Source organism: Xiphias gladius, chromosome 21 (assembly GCF_016859285.1).
Source record: "Xiphias gladius isolate SHS-SW01 ecotype Sanya breed wild chromosome 21, ASM1685928v1, whole genome shotgun sequence".
NCBI classification, from domain to species: domain Eukaryota; kingdom Metazoa; phylum Chordata; class Actinopteri; order Istiophoriformes; family Xiphiidae; genus Xiphias; species Xiphias gladius.
The window spans coordinates 31,867,995-31,885,260 of record NC_053420.1 but is presented as its reverse complement, the minus strand read 5'-3'; the positions used below and the strand labels follow the sequence as shown (position 1 = coordinate 31,885,260).

At 37.3% G+C, this 17,266-nt stretch overlaps 1 protein-coding gene across 1 annotated transcript in view; it reads left to right on the top strand.

Moving 5' to 3' along the window:
• The window catches only part of LOC120807313 (receptor-type tyrosine-protein phosphatase gamma-like), a 207,253-nt gene that overhangs the window by 166,492 nt on the left and 23,495 nt on the right, over positions 1–17,266 (top strand). The window contains exons 16-22 of the mRNA XM_040159103.1: positions 3,303–3,399; positions 12,701–12,783; positions 12,908–13,042; positions 13,365–13,499; positions 13,952–14,127; positions 15,520–15,655; positions 16,903–17,049. Of these exons, the coding sequence (XP_040015037.1) occupies positions 3,303–3,399; positions 12,701–12,783; positions 12,908–13,042; positions 13,365–13,499; positions 13,952–14,127; positions 15,520–15,655; positions 16,903–17,049 (909 nt within the window). The remainder of the gene's footprint in view (positions 1–3,302; positions 3,400–12,700; positions 12,784–12,907; positions 13,043–13,364; positions 13,500–13,951; positions 14,128–15,519; positions 15,656–16,902; positions 17,050–17,266) is intronic.

The following is a 17,266-nucleotide window of genomic DNA, read 5'->3' as shown; positions in this document are numbered from 1 at the left end:
TCAAAGGGAATTTGTGGAGTCTGAAAAAGTTGAGCAAAGAGAGTGTTTAAAGATAATAAATTTAACACAATAGTACAAAACACAACAACGTGAATGGGAGCTACTATAACAGGCTGCCCCTAGAGCCTCCCCATCTCAGTATACCTGATTCCTGCTGTCTGCGGACTTTGGAAAGACTCATTGCTGCAGTTTGATTAAGTTACACAACTTTTTGTGCTGATGGTGTTAATAATTGCTACGCATTTGATTTAAATACTTTTATCATCTATTGGACATTTGTTATTTCTGCTACTGTTATGATACAAAATACACAGGAGTTTGTAGGGTTTTGTTTATCTACTGTAAAAGCAAACAAGTAGCATCAACACAGTAATATCACAGTAAAATAAGTAAGAACATTGATTTCCTAATTTATCAGCTTTATCTAGTTTGCAGCTTAATATTTTGGGAGGACAATGGAGCATATTGTATAATTTTCTCTGGAAACCGGCATATCATGTTAGAGTGCCTGCACTCTTGTTGCTTGAAAGATGCACAACACTCAATACTTGAAAGCTAGAAAACACTAGAAATACCCAATGCATTTAGAAGTCCGCACCCAATATATACTGAGGGAAAATAACACACAAACAAACCAGCACAAAGCTATATATAGCGACATCTACTGATTATTAAAATGCACAGAATTTAATGTAGAAGATGGTTTTGGGCTTGAATAAAGTCTGTTGGCAAGTAGTTAGCTGTCCAGTACCTAGTATTTTGCGCAAAGAGATTCCAAATATTATCTTTACAAATGTATTTAAATGGTAGTGTGCAACCTAAAAACTTACTGTATGAGTATAACACAGTCTAATACAACACTATCAAGGCCTACAAATCAACACCTTTCTTGCAAAACTGAACATTAGGGTAGGATTTATTGTAGGGCTGTTGTACAGTTCTGAACAATTTTGTGGATTGTATAGCATGATCAATCATAGCAATGACTGACCTCCATTGCAAAAGCTTCACTGCTGGAAGCTGCATTCTCTCATACAACCTATAATTTTTGTGGATTTTGTGGGTTGTATTAGATTTAATAAACATTATTCTGATGACTAAAAAAAGACTAAATTGTCAAGTGTTTTCATAGACTAAAACTAGACTAAAATGTTTTTGGTTTTCTTTGACTAAGTCGACTAAAAATAAAAAGGATGAGATTGTCTAAATACGACTAAATTAACTTGAACTTTTTATCTGAGGACATAGTTGAAAAAACACCTCACTGACACACCTGATGCTTGGTTTTCCTTTCATTTGTCACCCATCTGCACACGTTAACTCTCTGATATCAAATTCAGAGACTGTCCTATACAAAATGACTCCACTGGTTGTTTGTGCAGGCAGCTATTTATGACACATAGTTGCTTTTTTTTTGTTAAGCAACATCTACCTGTTGTGTGAGACAGCATCAGTATTTTCAGCAAAAGCCTCAAAACGACATGCTTATGTTCAAGTAACAAAGCCATCTATCTAAACAAAAAGTCAGCATTGAGAGGAGGTCGAGGTGGATGGATGGCTTGACAAAACAGTGGACCTTAAAGCAGGAGACTACTGTTAATTTTCTATTTCAAACTAAGAGTAAACAATGATTCTTTTAACCAAGATCATCCTATTACCCTATCTACATTTTTATTATTGTAACCATGTTGACAAAGGTTCCCTACCATTATTTTAACCGAAAAAATTATCTCTCCCTAAACCTAACCAATTTTTTTTTGTGCCTAAACGTAACAAAACCTTTACGACAGCATCATCATGCTGCAGTTTTTTATTTCAACAAGGATTTTTAACAGTTTATCAGTGACATACCTCTGCCTATAGGGGCAGGAGACGCTCCTACGGCTTGTATCAGAGGGTAGGGACGAACGACCTATATGGTTGTCTGATTGGGAGGATTTGTAGCAAATTCATGCAGCGTCAAAGGCACACTCCAACGTTTTTGGGAGCAGAATCATGAAGCTAGGTCAGATAACATGTGATGAACACCGTTGCATCACTGTGTCAGCCTGTAAGAGCAGAACGTGACAGTGTATTGTATGTACCATACTGACTGCAAACCAGGCCCCAAGTTACTTGAATTCACTATCACAGAAGAGGGAACTTGGCATCACACCCTGATCATGTTCAAAGATAGAAACAGAAGTGGGACATGTTTATGTGTGTGAATGCATATGTGTGTGTGTGCAAATATCAGAGCTTGTTTGTCCTTGTATTTGGTTGATTTTAAGTGTCTGCTTATTTTTTTTTATACTGTATGTGTAAGTTCAGGTACCATCAGCTTATCACATCACCTGTTTGTGTCACATCATCTCTAGTCAAATCCTGTCTCTTCCCATCATACCTGCAACCGGATCCTCTCATGCAAACTCACCGGGAAGTCCACTACACCCAAAATAAGTCCCCCTCCCAATTAGTATGATGAATCAATTTTTAAAAGTGCTAAAAAAGGCAATTGGCCCGTAGAGCTCCAGGGGAAATGAGACTGAGAGATCAGAGTCAAATAGAGTGCCTACCTTCCCTATTGGCCATGCCAACAGCTGTCTTCTTGGCAGAAACTCAACATTAAACACTGTATATTCACAGGCTGCTAATCCTAGAATTGCTCTCTATCATTTTTAGGACTTTAAGAAAAAGCCATAAGGCAGTATCCACATAGGAGAATAATGATAAAAAAAAGAAATACAGGAAGTAAAAAAAAAAAAAGATCTCCTGGGTGAATCCTGTAATTTCACTGTAGTTGTTACTTTCCAACATGAAAAGCAGCATAAGAAAATAAATGAATATACCAAGCAAGGAATGTAGCTTATTTAATCACAAGGTATAGAGAAAGAAACACCTTCTGTTGCCACAGGAGAAGAAGAATGAAAAGGGAAAGAAGAGAGAGAATGAGAGGTTGAGGAACTTGAAATTTGCCTAAACAGGTAGAACTAGGAGAGCTGCATTTACACAGAAAGCACAGAAAAATGTAGTACAAAATTTATTACAAAATTTTGGTCGGCACAGTGGTGCAGTGGTTAGAACTGTCACAGCAAGAAGGTTTTTGGCATCCAAAATGGAAAGTGTTAAAGTAAATTTCATAGCAAATTTTCCATTGGATTTTGGCATGTCTTGCATACAAGTTCAAATTTTGATGTGAAGGTGGTACAAGACAAAAGATCAGGGGTCATGAAAAAACTTGGAACTGGGGACTATGGATATCCACAGTAAATGTTCTGGAAATCTAATCCTAGTGGTGTGTCTGTGTGTGTATTCCTACCCAGGAGGTTCAACGGTGCACTGCCGATATGAAGATCACATCAGAGCACTCCAACCACCCTGACAACAAGCACAAGAACAGATACATCAACATAGTGGCCTGTGAGTACATGCTTTATGCGTAACCTTTAATATGTTCATCATGTAGTAAACACTCTGATGTAAACATCTATCCATTTTGTAATTTAAACTGCTGCAGAGAATGTGTGGCAAAATGTCTTTTATATGTATTAAGACATGCAAAGAAACATACAATAGTATGATACACAGGTCAGTTCATGTGGTAATATTTTCTACAAACACAAATTCTGTTGTAAATTCTAGAGGATCACAGGTATTTTGCTGTTTGTTCAGCAAACTTAGTTAATTTAAAAGAGATGTATATTTTGGGCCATTTTCTAAACACTTGTTGTGTATACATGTCTTTCTAGGAAGCTGTTAAAACTATGTGTTGACTATGTGTTAACTATGTGTTGAAAACCACAAACACATTTTAACTTAATTGAATCAGAATAACAATCAAAATGAACATATCCTTAGTCAAAACACTAAACTGTTCAAAATGTTTTCCGGTTACAAGTGTAGTCAATTGGATTTGTTTTGATTATCTAAACCAGCCAATAGGTATGAGTCATTGCTCTCGGTTTTTTACATTAAAAGTTTATAATAAAAGACGTTCTATTGCAGCAGGTACAGCTCAGTAAATGCTTCCAGGGGTAGAATGTGATGAGTAAAATGGGGAGAAAATAAGAAGAGATAAATGAATAACAAAATTCCAAAGTGCTGTTATTTTGGGGTGGATGAATGTACTAAACCACTGCATGATTCTGGGTGCAAGTGGTAAATTTGGTGTAAGGGTGGTTCTTGAGGAAAGGCAACTGGATCATTGAAATCAGTAGGGTTCCTCTGGGATCCATGAATATCAAAAGTAAACTGGCCATCTAGTCAATAATTACCTTATGATTCTTCCAAATGGTTGCTGACATAATTCAAGATGGCAGCCCACAGCTGCTACATTGCAAACACAGCTGCTACTTATTTGTCCACAAAATAAACCCCTTTTCTGTGACCTATCAATTTCAATAATAAAACCGTTAGATCTGGAAGACCTTGAGGACTACGTTGATGAATGTTTCAACTGCCTGCACCACGAGCGACATGAAAAAAGGCGAAGACAAGGACAAATTCACCTCTACACCAACCACCAAGAGATTCCGGCAATCCAACTCCATTCATAGCTCCCCTGTACTAAGAGCAGTGACATTTTATTTTACATTAAAATTTCAATTAACTTTCTGGTCTAGATGCAAGAATAGCACTTGTCGAAGTGCTTCACAAGGAATTCAGTAGCTTTGTGAAAGCTTGAAATTCAGCCAAGAAAAACTAGCCACACTAGCTAAAGAAAACAAATCCCTGTAACACTGTGCTACCTCCCTCACAACCCAGCTGCTCCCCGTTACTAAAGAAAACAAGGACGAGAAAGAAACAATACTCAATCTACAATCATTCAACATGAGAGACAACCTAATTTTTTCTCCCTGGACACAGTAAAGGACATTACATTCTACCAAGTACACTGCATAGTACATAAAATACCCCCTTGAACAAATGCCCATGACCCATAGTGGTAAAAAAAAAAAAAAAGTCAAACATTTCAAACAAAAACAATGTCACGTCAGACAACTGAAAAGGCACGGACTATGTACTTAATGACCAAATTCCCCAAGAAATCATGGACAGATGCAAAACACTACTCCCGAAAACTAAACATGCAAGATGGAAAGCAGTCTTCTCAGTCGATAAATTGTACATTGATGGTAATCTCTAATGTGACAAAAATAACACCCTGGATATTCTAGTCCACCTCCCCTAGCTTAATCTCTCTCTTTTTACCCCTTGACTCCCTAATTCCTTCCTGCTCAATCTTCAATGCAGATTTGTATTCATGAAAATGCATCTTCTTAGTTTCACATGCACCTTTGCACTTGATGTTTCTATCATTGTATTTTATGTCATTTTTTTTCCTTTTTTTTGGTCTACTTGCTGTTTTCTTTATCTTTTTTCTTTTTTTCAACCTATATCTTTCGATTCTCTCACACACGTACATGCAAAAACTCACACACACACACACACACACAAACACACATTCTATTCATGTTCCACACCTTTGAAAGAACAATTGCCCACTCATCTGCACATAAACATACCCAGACACATACTATGTGCATATGCCCATACATACACACACACACACACACACACACAGACATACACCAAACAAACAAAAAATCAAACAAGAGACTACCACATCCTGTCACCTTGAATTCACTTACATGTGTAACTTGGAGCATCCGTGGAATTGGTTCACAGGCAAAAAGAATTAATAATCAAACACATAAACAGATTACAAGCAGATACTGTATACAGTAAGAAACTCACACATCATGACTTTCATAAATTAAGAACCCCACAATTTAATCCTGAAGGACGATTTATCAAAATAAATATCACAATACACAACAACCCCATCACTATTACATTTATATACAGCCCAAATAATGATGACCCATCCTTTTTCCACACCTTTTTCACCTCTTTCTCCAAACTGTCTGACTCCCCAATGATAATCGGAGGAGATTTAAATAAAGTCATGAACCCATCATTAGACAGGTCTAACAATTCAAACAGCACACGTAACTCAGAATCACCAGAAATGATTTAACAGTTAAGGGGTGATTTTGGTCTTGGCGATGGTTAGTTTTTAAGATACCCGACCGCTAGAGAATTTTCACTCTCTTCACCGGTTCATCACTCCTACTCTCGTACTGACTCCTTCTTATCCAGTAATTCAATTATCTCCAAAATCTCAGACATACTAATACACCCCATTACCATTATCAATCCTGCTGCTGTTTCCCTCAGCTGGAATATTAACCATTCTTAACCCCCCACAAACAAACACACACACACACACACACACACACACACACACAACAGATTTAATAATTCCCTATACCATGACCCCAACTTTGATAATTATTTTATAAGAGAGTGAGCTTCCTTGACATAGATGATTCACCAGTAAAAGCACCATTACTACCGTTACGTTGGGAAACAGCTAAAGCAATATTAAGAGGAAAAATCATCCACAAGAAACAGAACAGGAAATGTGCTTGGAACAAAAGATTAAAGAATTAGAGAACATCAACTCAAATAGTCCTGCGGCACAAATCCAAAATAATTTAGGGAAATATACGTTACAATTGAATGAACATACAAATAGGAAAACTCAATTTTTAATACAGTAATAATTATGGAAAATACCTCTATAAACACTTTTGATATAGTCTAGCCCCCATTTTCAACACATAAACAGCTGAAATTAAACAAAAATTCAAACTTCTCATAGACATGAACACTGCTACAATCTCTCTTTTACTAAAATCTGATTCAAAACACCCACCTCCCCATCAAGGTAATATCTTTCAGCAAAACAGACACAAAATCACTAGCAAAGCCCTAGCATTATGAATTGATACGGTCACTCCATTCCAGTCAGACCAAAATGGCTTTATTAAAGGAAGACACTCATCTAACAACCTATGTAGACAATTAAAATTAATCCACTACATATAGTTTCATTGGATGCAGAAAGAGCATTTGATAAAGTAAATTGGGAATTTTTATTTTCTACTTTTAGTGAATCATTTATCCACCACCTCTCGCTCTGCTCACTGGTAATATCACATATTTAGGAGTCATAGATCCCTTAGGCTGTCAGAGGTGGTCAATCTCAACTTCAACCCACTTCTCTCATGATTCTGAAATCAGTGGAAAACAATATCAAACTTTGGAAAAGTCTACTAATCAAATACACATCAATGGAAGAATCTGCCTCAATTTAAAAACAATGATTTTGAGATAATCTGGAATCCAGTCATCCATACCCTAAATTCTTAATTTCCGCATCGACTTCACTCATCACCTCTTTTGCCTGTCTACCATCTACAACAATCTTGCACTCCGTCATTCACACACATACACACACACACACACACACACACACATATAGACAGATGACAAATTAAAGAAAAAACTTGCAAATGAGTGGAGAAACAGGATGACAATGCCCCCATCCATAAAGCACGAGGGGTCCCTGAATGGTTTGATAAGCATGAAAATGATGTGAACTTATACGCACACACACCTACACCCACACCCATAAACACACACACCTACACACAAACATACACACCCACATACACACACACACACCTACCTCCCTCCCTCTTAATAAGTAACAAATAACCAAACAAAGAAAATAAAAACAGTCACTCCTCAATGAGCAGGAGAAGGCACAACACCTGCAATGGACCAGTGCCCTCCTCTGGGCTTGCTTGAAGCAAGATCTCCCTAAAACTTAAAAATTAAGGCTAAACTAATAAAAAAATATATAAATAATATTAATAATAAATATAGACGCAAGTGGCAATGATCATGGTCCAAGCAGCTTGAGAACATTTGGATACCACATGCATGAATTGTCACATTGTTGGCAAGTAGGACTTGGAAACCTGGGGATTCAAACCCTGGATCTATCTATCCCCAGAGAATGTGACTTACTGACTGCTCAATGGAGAGACATGGTTTCCCACACACCCTCTCACAACTTGATGCAATAAAATCACTTGTGCAAAACTGGGGTATTTTTGTCTATTTAAACTTAAAACACTTACAACAGTCAAAATGTTGGTGATAAAATTCTGCAAAAAAATCAGTCGGTTATATTGTCAAATACTTTTGTGAAGTTTGATCAGTCATTTGGCAAATATAAAATGATGTATATACAGTACTAATTACAGTCAGACACTGAATGTCACTATGGAATGTCACCATTTGACTGATCTGAACACATTTTTGAAACACCTGATACCTACCATCTAGAGAATGTCTGTGTCAATTTTGGTAGAATTTGAATGAAGACCTGTGGAGATATCAATGTTTGAAAAATATAGAGTGATGGACTTCTGTATTGATCGTAGGTTGCAGTGACGATTTATCAGTTGTGTCACAATTCAGTGGATGTGCTGAAAAAATTTCAGCCCTGTAGGATGTACAGATAATTTAATATTATTTATTTAGATTTTTTAAAGTTTAGAATTTGAAAAATCTAGAAATTTAGATTTTTTTCTAATAGGCTACATCCACTTTAGTCAATTGCCAAATTTTATGCATCAACTGAGTCATTACCCAAGATCTTTCGAACCAAATTTTGTACGAATCCATGCAGCTGATTACGATATGAGATTACATGTGTCTCAAATTTCAGGTTGATGTCTCAATGCGTTCATGAGTTACTGCAAGTCTTTGAAAATGACCTACTTTGATAACAAATGATTGGCTTGTAAAATTGAAATGGACTGACATATCAAAATTCCTCGCCTAATTTTTTGCCATAATTGTCTGTAGATGATGTATACCAAATTTTTTGAGAATTGGATGAACGGCCACCAAATAGATTGTTTTGCTTTAAGCCAAGCTGTTTTTGAGATCATTGCGAAAATGTAAAATTGATTGTTACAGTGCCACCTTGAGGTCAGTGGGTGTGATCTTTGGTGCCTGACTAGTGGGTGAAATTTGCAACCCACCTGCAGATTTTGGTGAATTTTGCTCACATGGCTTTTACTGTAAGAACACTTTTAGTGGAGAAAAGCCCAATAATGAGAACGATAACAAAAACAATAATAAGGGGGAAATGGGGGGGATCCTTGGCTGATCTGCCCAGGCTTTCTCCCGCTGGGACTTCCTCCTCTGTCGCTATGGATGAGGAAGTCTGTTGCTCACCTCTCCAGTGGCCAGGTCTGCCGTCAGTCCTCACTGCTTTACAAGTGTAATATTAATTAATATAATGATTACTACTACAGTATATTATATTATATATTATATAGTATTTCAAATGTGTGGATTTGTTGCCTTTCTTTGTTTTATGTGACATTTAGCAGAATACTTTTGACTTTCGGTTAGTGTTAATTTGGTTAGTTGTAGTCTAGTTTTCATAACTGATTTGTTCGTCTCATTTTTGTCATGCATTTTTAGTTGTTATGTCTTCTAAACATTTTGGCCATCTTTTTCTACAGTTACCATGGTTATGGATGTCCATCACAAGGTGTCTGTTCTGTAGTAATACACAGACTGACTCGCCTCAGTAAATCCAGTTAGCATGTCCAAACTCTGTCTGTTTGAACAGAACTGCTTTGAGTCGTTCCTGCTAACCTAGCATTACTGCAGGTACCTGTGCTGTTCACTGCAGACCAGTGAGTCATTCAGAAGCTGGTTTCACTCACTTGCTCACTATATACATACTGTTAATTTTCTGGGTTTAGTTTGAGAGGAGACACTATATGGCTGGATGAAATCAACTGTGATATTTCATTAGTGAACATCTAGAGGGAGATTTAGATGGTTACTGCCAACGTTAATCTTGGAATTTACTAATTCCTTTTGATAGCAACACTAAAACATCAAAATGAAAGTAACATTAACTTTACATCCACATCCAAAGCACCTGATAGTTAGCTCAAGCAGCGAAATCATCTTCTGAACAATGACGGAAACAGTTTTCTTAATCAGGAGCTACAGTGTATGGTCCGAAAGATGCACGCAGGTTGTTAAGACTTTGCATTAAATTGTCCATTGATTGTTCTTTCATATTATTGTTTAGTTTTTATTAGTTGATGAAAAATGTAGTACATTTTGTCATAGTTCCGGTTTTCAAAGGTTGCTTTTTATTTAGTTTTAGTCCTATTTCCGTCATGAGAAGAGGTTGTCAATGAATATTCATTGATGAAACACTTCGAAAACTACACTAACACTACTTTTGGTCTACAAAGAAGACATCGGTCAACTTTTCAATATTAAGAATTTTCAATATTTGGATATATATATTTGGATCCAGAGTAGAATGGCAGGCAGGGTGTGTTTTAGAGTAGCTGAAGGCAGAAGTTTTCTTTTCCTTTAAATTTCTTCCTCCACTTGACGAAGCAATATTTCACCAGAGAAAAGAGTGGATAGCAAATTGGAGCAGTAAAATCTAGTGATGAGGTGATCTGTCACCTTTCTACATACTAAAATAATAAATCAGCTTTGTCATTTCCTGTTTCAAAAAAGGGGTTCTTTAGATTTTGCAGTTGAAATGTTTAGGGATGTTGTTTCCTTGCTCCTAGCCTCAGGAAAGGGTTAGGGTTAAAAAAGTTAAAATGAATATAGATGGGAGAGGAGGTTTCAGTTAACACTGAAGGTGCATTAAATGAAAAGGTGTCAGCTCACCAGTGGCAAAACATTTCATGGACTTTGGACGTAAAATTGAAGATTTAAAATGCATTGGTGTTGAAAAGATAGAATTGAGTCACAGAAATAGTGACCTTGCTTCTGGATACTGTATATACCCTTAAAACTATACACCTTAATGGCCCGAATGAAGAGTACAATCCAGAGGTCTTTCTGTAATTTTGCCTTATGGATATTCACTGTTTAATGAACGGCTCCTGTCCACAATGTACACTTAGATCCAAAAGAATAGCTTTTATAAAGTTGTAGCTACTGTACAAGTCCTTCCTTTCTTTGTAATCTGATATAAACACTTAAGATTTTCTACCAGTGTCTATAACCACTTGACTATTTAATATCTTTTATAATTAGAAAGCATATTAACAATTAATATTTGATTGGTGAGTCTACTGGATGGTCACATTTTTTTTGTGTTTGTGTGTTCTTGTGTGTGTGTGTGCTTGTTCTTATATGCTGGTTGGGACCATGGAGACTCATGTTGCTGAGGGGACAAGAACTGAGGTCTCCACGAGTAGAAAAGGCTTTATGAGGGTTAAGACTTGGTTTTAGGGTTAGAATCAGGTTTAGATTACGTTCAGGGTAAGTGCTGGGATTAGGCATTTATTTGTGATGGTTAAGGTCATGGTAAGGGGCTAGGGAATGCATTATGTAAGTGAGTCTGTGTGTGTGTGTGTGTGTGTGTGTGTGTGTGTGTGTGTGTGTGTGTGTGTGTGTGTGTGTGTGTGTGTGTGTGTGTGTGTGTGTGTGTGTGTGTGTGTGTGTGTGTGTGTGTGTGTGTGTGTGTATGTGTGTGTTGACTACTTTGCACCTTTTTCCTTGATCAAAACTGTAAGCTCATTGGTTGTTATGTAGCTGATGGCCTCGCCATGTGCAATGCCAATTACCTTACAGTGGATCACCTGTGTGTTTGTTATTTAAGAGGCATCTTACTATTGTGTTGTGACACTGATGAAGGCTGGATGTCCGATACCATTTTGTCTCCTGTAAATAAAGTGACTTCTTGTCAAAAAAAAAAAAAAAAAAAATGTGTGAAGGAAACTTCATGTAATTAACTAAAAAACTGAGAAAGATTCCATGGGAAACGTGAATTTCCCCACTAAATGACATGTATCCATTAGATTTTGAGATATTTATTAATGGAAGTATGGCCCAGATAGTGGCATAACAGGAAATGTAATGGTGTCATTGCATCAATAATCATACTAAATATCACTGGTAAATTTATAATTGGCCACATTTCTCTGAGCAAGCTGTGTGCAAAACACACAAAAATCTTTCTTGTCCAGGTGCTAAGTCAAAAAATTGTGATTTCCACTACATTTGTAGTTTTTCTAAATATTTTAAACAGAAATCAAAGATCTTTCTCAGAACCAGAGTGTATATGTTAATTGTTAAACAGACCAACCAACTGACCAGCACTAGAGTAAAAAGTTAACACAAATACTCTAGAGCTGAAGCTGAATAATCATACTAAATATCACTGGTAAATTTATAATTGGCCACATTTCTCTGAGCAAGCTGTGTGCAAAACACACAAAAATCTTTCTTGTCCAGGTGCTAAGTCCAAAAATTGTGATTTCTACTACATTTGTAGTTTTTCTAAATATTTTAAACAGAAATCAACGATCTTTCTCAGAACCAGAGTGTATATGTTAATTGTTAAACAGACCAACCAACTGACCAGCACTAGAGTAAAAAGTTAACACAAATACTCTAGAGCTGAAGCAACACATATAGGCCTGGTGCTTGAGTACATCAATCTGTTATAAATACTTGGTGTCTCATACAACCTTTGACTTCGGCTGGAAGCAGCTCAGTCTTGTGTTTGTTAGAGTGCATTCTGAAGGCATGGATGCCATGATGCTTAGCTGTCTGTAAAAAGATAACACAGATTAACCATTGTTTTAACCACAAAGGTTATTTCCTTCTGATTGGCAGGGCAACGAGTTAACAACTTTACATGGACAGTACTGTGTTAGGTTTGAGGTTCGCTCCTTCCATGGTTTCAGTCACAAAAACATGCTAATTGTTTCACTGCTCTGTGTTTCCTCCTAAGATGACCACAGCAGGGTGAAGCTACGGCTGCTGGCTGGGAAGGACTCCAAACACAGCGACTACATCAATGCCAACTATGTGGATGTGAGATATATTTTAGATATTTTCTTCAGCTTTGGAAGATTTTTGATTGTAATAGTTTAATATACTTTTTATATGTCACATATCGCCAAACTACTAGTCTGTCTCTGCATCATTCATCAATTAGGGTTATAATAAGCCTAAAGCCTACATCGCAGCCCAGGGACCTCTCAAGTCCACCTTTGAGGACTTTTGGCGGATGGTGTGGGAGCAAAATACTGGTATCATCGTCATGATCACCAACTTAGTGGAGAAAGGGCGGGTATGTTCTGACGCAATAGCCCACTCATTTGAATGCTTTAAGTCAAATGGAAAGAAAGATCCCTGAAGGGTCAGGGGTTTATATAACAGGTCACTACATTCAATTGAATGTAAATTGGTACCCTTCTAGATTTATTTAAACCTGGAGAAAATTTCTCAACACAAGAATAATACAGGTATTTGATCTTTTTCATGTAAAAAGTGATAAATTGACTTAAGGTTTCCTGGTTCAACGTATATTCTTAAAATTTACATGCCTTAAACCCTCCACAATTTGTTGACAGTAATTTAATCTGACTTGTGTTTGTGTGCTTGTACTACAGAGAAAATGTGACCAGTACTGGCCGACAGAGAACAGTGAAGAGTACGGCAACATGTTAGTCACACTGAAAAGCACCAAAGTTCATGCCTGCTTCACTATTCGCCATTTCACACTGCGCAACACTAAATTCAAAAAGGTGAGGATGAAATTTTAATATAAATCTGATTTTTTGTTTCAAAATGGGAATCAGTTAGACATGGTAAAGTGTGACACCCTCCAGGTCAAGTCTGATTTTGCATTTTGTTATCATTATAATAACACTGAGATTAAAAGAAAAGTGAAGACAATCATGTCATCTAGCTTTCAGGATCCATTTTTCCTTTAATCTGCTACTATTGTAATCTAAAACTGTTAATTACATTGACCAGATGATGATATCTCTTCAGTCATGACCTTTACTTCACTGTATTTAGTTTCATAAAAAAGTTGGGTTTAAAGGTTTGTGGGTAAATTCGAAAACCTAACCATATTTTAGAGGCTAGTTAGTCCCCCTCACTTGATGCTTACAAAACAATCTTGTCTTTTTATTTTCCTCCAACTTAACAAGCATCTCTTTTTTCTCTCTTTTCCTAATTCTTTTCAATCCAGGGTGGGAAGGGGAACCCTAAGGCAAGGGCCCAGAATGAACGGACAGTGCTCCAGTATCATTACACCCAGTGGCCAGACATGGGTGTCCCAGAGTACACCCTGCCTGTCCTCACTTTTGTCCGCAGGTCCTCAGCTGCCCAGATACCTGATATGGGACCCATGCTTGTTCACTGCAGGTGATGTTACTATACTGCTTTTACTTCACTATAACATCCTTCCTTCCTTCCTGATTCCATTCTCCCTCCTTCTTTCTCCTGGAATAATTAGACTGCATTGTCATTGTACACATTAAAACTGTTTTTTTCTGTACAGACTTATGTCACTGACGATCGTTTAAAATAACCAGAAAACGCTTAATGCCAGGTTGATACTGAGAGTGAAGTCTGTGATTACAAATCCCTGTTCATTGTGAGAGCAGAACATTTGTGGTCATTCTGTAACTATTTCATTTTGGGGACTTTTGTACATTTAATTTTTATAAAGGTCTAAAGGTTTCTTTAAGATTTTATTGGATTATTGTGGAAAAAAAGGGCAACAGTTTTATCCTTTGTTTGTCAATGAATAAACCACTTTTCATTTAGCTTTTACTGCCCCAACAGATGCTAAAATGCTCCAGTTATTCAAGTCTTTGTATTTTTAGGTAGAGATATTATAGATGAATTTGGAGCTGATAACAACAATATGTTTGTGCTTTTTTTCCACTTGAAAGCTGGTTTTACTGCAGCGGTTTATCTAAGCAGCATCAGTGAACCTGCAGTCACAATTGCCAGCTTCTATTTAAGGGTTTTTTACAGTAAGGCGTGCAGGGAAAGTATTGGTAATTGAGGGTGGCCATGGTTGGGTGATGTGGGGGGTATGAAGCTTTATGCTATCATCTGCTCTGTAATTGTCGATAATAACCTGTCACACTGCCTCACGGCTGTGGCTGCAGGCACACCAGTTAAAACAAGCACACACACACACGCGCATATCCTCCCACTCATTATGCGATATAGCAGACAGAGACACACTCACATTCACCCTGCTGCTTTAAAGCAACAAGAAATTTAAAGTCCTGAATCTGTTAAGGTATAAGTGTTAATTGTAATGGTGGCCATGCTGTCAGCGTGTAGAATGTGGCAAGTGTTCAACAGAACTTTACATCATCTTTACATCATCTGTATTTCTTCCATTAATTACTTGATTCAGAACAGTTGAAAATCTTTTGCCTCAGACAAGGATATTAGTTGTGATTATAATGAACTTGCATAGGCATAAAGGACACATTTTATTAGAAAGTGGACATATGATTCCTTTTTCCCTATTTAGATACAAACACTTAGACCCAAAAAGTTGTGGTATCAAATATGGATGTCTCCGCCCAAAAGAAACGTCAATTAAAAATGTAGGGCATTTTAGTATTACACTCACAAAATCACACAGGGCAGAAAACTGCTGCTTCAAAGATCTTGTGGGTAGCTGTGAATGAAATGCACCTTACGTCCCTGGTTCAGATTCGAATCCATCATTTTCTCTCATGATGTCCTTTGATTTCTGCTGGTCCTCAGTGTTACTGTGTTGTGTTGCAGTGCTGGAGTGGGTCGGACAGGGACATACATCGTCATTGACAGTATGCTGCAGCAGATCAAAGACAAGAGCACAGTTAATGTACTGGGCTTCCTCAAACACATACGCACCCAGCGCAATTACCTAGTCCAGACTGAGGTTTGTATATCTATGTCTGTGTGTGAACCAAATGTCTGTGAGACTTGTTGGGAAATTTAATGTAAGTTAGGAGAGCATGGGCAACATACACATTTGCCTCATTGTTTCCTTTTGGTGGGTTTAGATGAAACAGTTTTTCTGCCAGCTTGTACCCCATTAAAAAAAATAAAGGGACGTGGGTAAAACCTGCATCTTAGTGGGTCAATACACATCATTCAGCTCTCTTGACGACACTACAGGTTGGAGAGTTTCTGTACAACTCAAAGAGTTTCACATTTGCTGAGGAAAATATGCACTCGAATAATGTTATGATGCAAAGGCATGGATAGATGGAAGCATTAGAGGAGAGCTCATGCAATATTCACTGTGAATTTCATGATAATGGGGTCAGTAGTTGTGTGTTGGTTAAACCATGAAAATCCAGTTGTGGTTAATTTGCTAATTTTCAAGATATCTTGTTATGAGCCTTGGTGTCAAGGGGAAACTTTAGTCTGATTTAAGGTGCTTAAACAAAGCTCATTGATTCATAAAAGTTGTTAGGAATCATCCTTTGGGGACCATGAATATTCACCTTTAGTAGATTAAGAGATACGGTACCTGGCTCGGTATCAAAATCCTGGATTGACTGACAAACAAACTGAAAGACCAACACACTGTCCTTAGACAATGTTAACTATGGTTCAAAACCCATTCAGTGTACTTTCTTCACAAAAACCTAACTGTATACTGTCACTTATAATACTGTAGTGTAAAGCTTGTGTAGTTAAAAATCAAACAATCTACCACGGGCACATGAATTTAATAAATGATTTAATTGTGAAAGCTAAACTTCTACAGTTTTTTACAGAGCGTTGTAATAACTATTCTTTGTCTCCTCTGGCTGCAGCTACTGTTAAGCTTATCTATGTTGAACATGTTTGCTGAATTCTGTTCAGTTTTTTTTTCTCTGGAAATAATTTAAAGAGCATTCATCCCATTCAAATGATCATTATTGTCCTTACCAAACTGCACATTGCATCTTTTTAACCCCAAATGTGGTTATAACTGATATTCTTAGTGCAAAATTGCAGTTGCAATGCAAATTTATGGTCTAGGTCTGTCTGTGTGTGTGTGTGTGTGTGTGTGTGTGTGTGTGTGTGTGTGTGTGTGTGTGTGTGTGTGTGTGTGTGTGTGTGTGTGTGTCTGCTATACCAGATCATTGACAAAAAACAACTTTTTTGTCTTTTAACACCTCTTTGCTGATTCAGGAGCAGTACATCTTCATCCACAACGCCTTAATGGAAGCTATTTTGGGGAAGGAGACGGAAATGACAGCTAGCAAGCTTCACAGCTACTTCACCAGCATCACAACACCAGGACACAATGGCCGGACACGTCTGGATAAACAGTTCAAGGTGAGGGGACAGATTTTATATTGTCAATAAAACAAAACATCAAACTAGTGGCATAACTGGTTGAGAGTGAATGTCTTACCATCAATGCTTTTGGATGAAAATGTACAGTGATGAGCCAAAATATTATGACCAGAATGGGCAATTCAGTCGTTTTTGGTTATGCAGCTCCCATATGCAGCAGAGTACGATGCACTGTGTGTTGTGACACACTCCTTCC